At 45.8% G+C, this 5,017-nt stretch overlaps 1 protein-coding gene across 1 annotated transcript; it reads right to left on the bottom strand.

Annotated features, from left to right (window-relative positions):
• Window positions 1-319: 319 nt before the first annotated feature.
• CCR4 (C-C motif chemokine receptor 4) lies at window positions 320-4,748 on the bottom strand. The gene is made up of 2 exons (XM_003781774.3): window positions 4,633-4,748; window positions 320-2,115 (listed from the first exon to the last, which is right to left on the bottom strand). The coding sequence occupies exon 2, from the start codon at window positions 2,062-2,064 to the stop codon at window positions 982-984; it is 1,083 nt and encodes a 360-aa protein (XP_003781822.1). The 5' UTR covers window positions 2,065-2,115; window positions 4,633-4,748; the 3' UTR covers window positions 320-981.
• Between the last annotated feature and the right edge of the window lie 269 nt (window positions 4,749-5,017).

Genomic DNA, 5,017 nt, shown 5'->3' with positions numbered 1-5,017 from the left:
CTCACAGCAACCTCCAACTCCTGGGCTTAGGCGATTCTCTTGCCTTAGTCTCCCAAATAGCTGGGACTACAGGTGCCCACTACAGGTGCCCGGCTATTTTTTTGTTGCAGTTTGGCTGGGGTCGAGTTTGAACCCACCACCCTCAGTATATGGGGCCGCACACTACTCACTGAGCCATAGGCACTGCCCAGAAACTGAATTTTTGCAATTATGTTAGGATTTCGGGTTTTTTTTCTTTTTTGGCTGGGGCTGGGTTCCAACCTGCCGCCTCCAGCATATGGGGCCGGGGCCCTACCCTTTTGACCCACAGGCACCGCCCTATGTTAGGATTTTGAATGTCTTATATTTTGTGTTTGGAAATCTAAGCACACTAACGTCTTCATATCTTTACTCTTCTAATGAGCACAAAAATAATTGGCTTCAGTTAGCAAATAATCCTTTACAATAAAAGAATTAAGACCTAGATCCTCACTTCATGATTGTTCCCACATACTTCTGACTGCACGGAATATAGCATGCCCCAGAGATGTCAGAAAAACAGTAGGACAGCATATCAAAAGTTTCTGTATTGTTCTACAAAAGCTAGAAATGGATTGCAGAGCCCATTTTCCACAGCAGAAGATGGCAATTTACTCCATCAGTCTGTGCTCTCCGATTCCCTCTGGAGAACACTACCAGTTCTGGAAAGAAGGAAATGGTCTTTCTCTTGCAATATTATCTACAACCTCATTGAAACCCTGTCCAGAATTCTCCTCGGATTGACTTAGCCCTGCAGGCAAGCCTGTGTGAGGAAGGACAACTCGGTCCTTTGCTGGGCTGGACTGGTCTGCTGGGAGAGGAGAAGCTGACTGCAGGGTGGGTCTTTCTACCATGGAGGTAAGCCTTCTTCCTGACACTGGCTCAGACATCTCTTACTAAAATACAACTTCAAGTAAGCTCTGCACGTGGGAAGCTCACTGACTGTATTTGCATTTTCCTTTTTTACAGAGCATCACGGAGATCATGATCCACAGTGGACTGTGTGTAAGATGAGCTGGGGGTGTCAGCAGGGTAAATTTGGAGGAGCCCGCAGTATTGGCAGAGTACAAAAGGGCCCCTGCAGGTTTTGAAGAGCTGTATGATGTACTTGCGAAATTTCTCCCCCAGAAAAAAGTAGATGACTGGATTAAGGCAGCAGTGAACAAAAGCCAGGGTTTCTGTGGCCTGCATGGCATAGTCCAGGTATCTTTCAAAGGTGCAGTCCTGAAGGACTTCCAGCTCCACCAGGGTCTCCAGGAACAGCACTATGTTGTAAGGCGTCCAGAACCCAAGGAAGAGGACCACCACGGCAAAGATCATCTTCACCGCCTTGTTCTTCTTTTCGTTCTTACAGTGCTGCAAGGTTTTGATGATCATGGAGTAGCAAAAGAGCATGACCCCCAAGGGGATCACCAGTCCCAGAATGTTGATCTCCAGGGAACTTAGAACCTTCCACGTTGTGGAGTTGACAGAGTACTTGGTTTTGCAGTAGGTATGGTTGCGCTCAGTATAACAAGTGCTGAACAGAAGGCCAGGAAGAGAGGCAAATACAGCCACTGACCACGTAGCCAGGCTGGTGATGACCCCGTAAGTCAAGGTCCTCGCTCTCAAGGAAAACACGGCGTGCACAATGGCCAGGTATCTATCGATGCTCATGAGCATGATGAAGAATATGCCGCTATAAAAGCCCACCAAGTATATCCAGGAAATAATCTTGCACAGGCCTAGTCCAAAAATCCACTGGTCCGCAGCGTAGTAGCCCCAGAAAGGGAGGGAAAACACGAAGAGCAGATCCGAGATGGCAAGGTTGAGCAGGTACACGTCAGTCATGGACCTGAGCCGCTTGTATTTGAGCAGGACCAGAACCACCACAGAGTTTCCAAGCAGACCAAACAGAAAGACCAAGGAGTAGAGGGGAGGCAGGAAGAGCTCCCCAAAGGCCTTGATGCCTTCTTTGGTGCAAGGTTTGGGGATGCTTTCATATAGGTAGTAATTGCTGTATATACTTTCATCCGGCGTGGTGTCTGCTATATCCGTGGAGTTCATTTTTTAAGTCCACAGGCTCCTCAAGGCAGATCAGGGCCCAATAAGAAGCAGCTAATGAGGGGAAGAGCAAACGAGGTTTCTATAAGAACAAAAAGAAATCGTGCTAAATGCAGATGAAGCCACATCCTGTCTCACCTCAGATTATTCTATACCCTTCGTAAGACCAGGGGGCTCAATTCCTCACAGGGCCCTGGCTCTTTGGACCCCCCATGAAATAATCCTGGCTTTGGAGTCAGATAGATTTGTTTCAAATGCCAGCCCTGCCACTCAGTAGTTGTCTTACCCCTGTCTGCTGGGAGCTTCAGTTGTCTCATTTGTAAAGTGAGGATAGTAAACCTTCCTTTTCAAGAGTGTTTCTAAAAGATATTTTGTAGTTTGGGCTTCCTGGAAGCACTTTCAGGGATGACAAAATCAGGTGATATTCCCAACAATACTGCACCCACGGCCTTTCTGACATTAAAAAACAAAAATTAAAAATCAACATTCTGGGACTGGTGATCCCCTTGGGGGTCATGCTCCTTTGCTACTCCATGTGTCCCCTCCATATTGTAACTCCAAAAGTTCAGTAACTACTCAGGCGATCTCATTCAGCTAGAACGAAACCAGATTGGTCACTTGCCTTTATATAAAAATTCTAATACCTACTGTATACTTTAAGCCTTATATTTTTTCAAAGCAGGCTCACCAGCATTGTGCATTTAATCCCTTGCTCAACAAAAATCTTATACCCTAAGCCAAGCCCGTATCTTGGTAGCCAAGCCCGTAGATGACTCATGAAAGACTCAGAAAGGTTAAGTGACTTCCGAAGACCACACAGTTGTGTATAGAACTTGTTGTTTGAGCCCAAAGTCCCAGTGATGTGCTAGAAAATCAGATCTCTGAGGCAAGCAGATAAAAGCTCTGATTTTTAGTAGTTTCTGGTTTCTGTGGTGTATATTCTTTCACCATGGCCAATTCCAAGCTACCAACTGCCTCACAAAATTCCTGAGTATATCTGCCAATCGATTCTTCAGCACTGATGCAAGCCAGCTGCAGCACAGCCCTGCCGCATGCTATCTCTTCTCTAGGGCACACCTCAGGTGAGCATGTGCCTGGCTGTCCAGGCATGGCAGCCAGTGCTCCCAGGTCAATCTGACACTAATCAAGCAAGAGCATTTTCAAGACCTTTCAGAAAGTTGCGATAATCAGTTGGGGAATTTGGAAAAAAAATCTGGCCTTTTCATCTAACGTGATATAGAAATCAATTCTATGCACAGAATCCTATTAGAGTGGGAATGAACCTGAAAAACCTGGAAAAGGCACATCATAGCCAGAAACAAAATCTTCATCTCCACCAACTACCTATATTTCCTATTTGAATCAGCAGATAGGCAGGGCACAGCAGCTCACGCCTGGAATCCCAGCACCTTAGGAGGCTGAGGTAAAAGAATTCCTTGAGGCCAGGAATTCAACACCTGCCTGGCCAATGTGGCGAGACCCCCATCTCTATAAATTTTTTTTTTTAATTAGCCAGGCCTGGTGATGCCTGCCAATAGTCCCTGCTACTTACTAAGCTAAGGCAGGAGGATTGCTTGAGCCCAGGAGTTCAAGGTGATAATGAGCTATGATTGTTCCACAGCACTCTACCCTGGGTGACGGAGCAATACCCTCTCTCTTAAAATAAATAAAGTATAAGAATAAATTTTAAAAATTAAAAAAAAATTGGTAGAGGAGGAGGTTAACCTTCCTAAAGTTAATGGGAGCAATTCAGGGATGAGCGGCTGACTCAAGGCCACCCCTTTCCTTCCTGCTTGATGCTTCTATGGCTTCCCAACATTCCTTATAAAAACTCTGTTTGGAGGGGTGCCCAAAGAAGTAGGGCACCAGCCCCATATGCCGGAGGTGGCGGGTTCAAACCCAGCCCCGGCCAAAAACTGCCAAAAAAAAAGAAAAAAAAAACTCTGTTCGCATCATTCAGTAATTAATATCTACTCTCTCCCCCCACGCTCACCACCACACATCCAAACCGTGTGTTTCTCAAGAGAGAGATTTTGACTTATTCCTATAAACGGATGCTGAAGATCTGTTGTATCACAGGCTCTCCAAAATAAGTTTGTTCAAGACAATTCTACTCTTTCTCCGCTATTTTAACAGTGAGAATTCAAGGAATAAATGAGGCTGAGAAATTAAGAAATTATGAGGAGATTAAACAAACAAGAAACAGGTGGTAAATGTCTGGAATTATTCTGTAAGCCTTAGGTGTGTGGTGTGTCTTGGCCTGGGAGTCTCGCTAGAAGGAAGAGGAAGAAAAGCTTATGTTTTTGATGAAGATTATATTTATTTGGGGCTTGTGTAGGCCAGATGTGTGCAGGGGGAGAGCCCCATATATATGAATGCCTATCAGATGAGGCTCGGAAAGTGTGGGGACAGGTCGAGGCTGTTGTGGGCTATGAGGTCGTTGTCAACTGTGAGCCCCAGACTGGTGAGGGACCTGAGTGTCTGGGCTGGGCAGTGGCTGGCCAGTGCTCAGGGCTTCCTCGTGTCCATACACAGAGAAAGCAGTGTGGGAAAGATCCCATCCCCACTTACCTGGCTTTCCTGAAGACAGCTCTGAGGAAGATCTACGAGGCAGTGCCAGCCTTGCTCAAGAAGCACAGCACTGAGAAGGACAGGTGCCTTTGAAGGATGTGTCGCTTCCTGTGAGCGCCAGTCTCTCCCTCACCCATCTGTGCTGAGTTCAAGTGGGGGGTTTTTTGGTAGAGTAAGAAATAGATAATGAGCGACTCTTAGTCATTCATTTCCCCAAACTGAAAGCCAATTCAGGAAGGTTTGCCTCTTGCTAGATGGAGAGAAAATGAAGTCAGTTTTTAAAGAGAAGGTTTTTAATTTTTTAAATTTTATTTGTTACCTTTTCAACTTAGAGAAGATTTCCTTTTGACTGGTACATGCACAGCAGTGACCACTGTGGGGATAC

This window comes from Otolemur garnettii, unplaced genomic scaffold, assembly GCF_000181295.1.
Source record: "Otolemur garnettii isolate 467f Iridium unplaced genomic scaffold, OtoGar3 scaffold00002, whole genome shotgun sequence".
NCBI classification, from domain to species: domain Eukaryota; kingdom Metazoa; phylum Chordata; class Mammalia; order Primates; family Galagidae; genus Otolemur; species Otolemur garnettii.
Note: the sequence above shows the minus strand (reverse complement) of the source record. Positions and strands in the feature narration are given on the sequence as shown.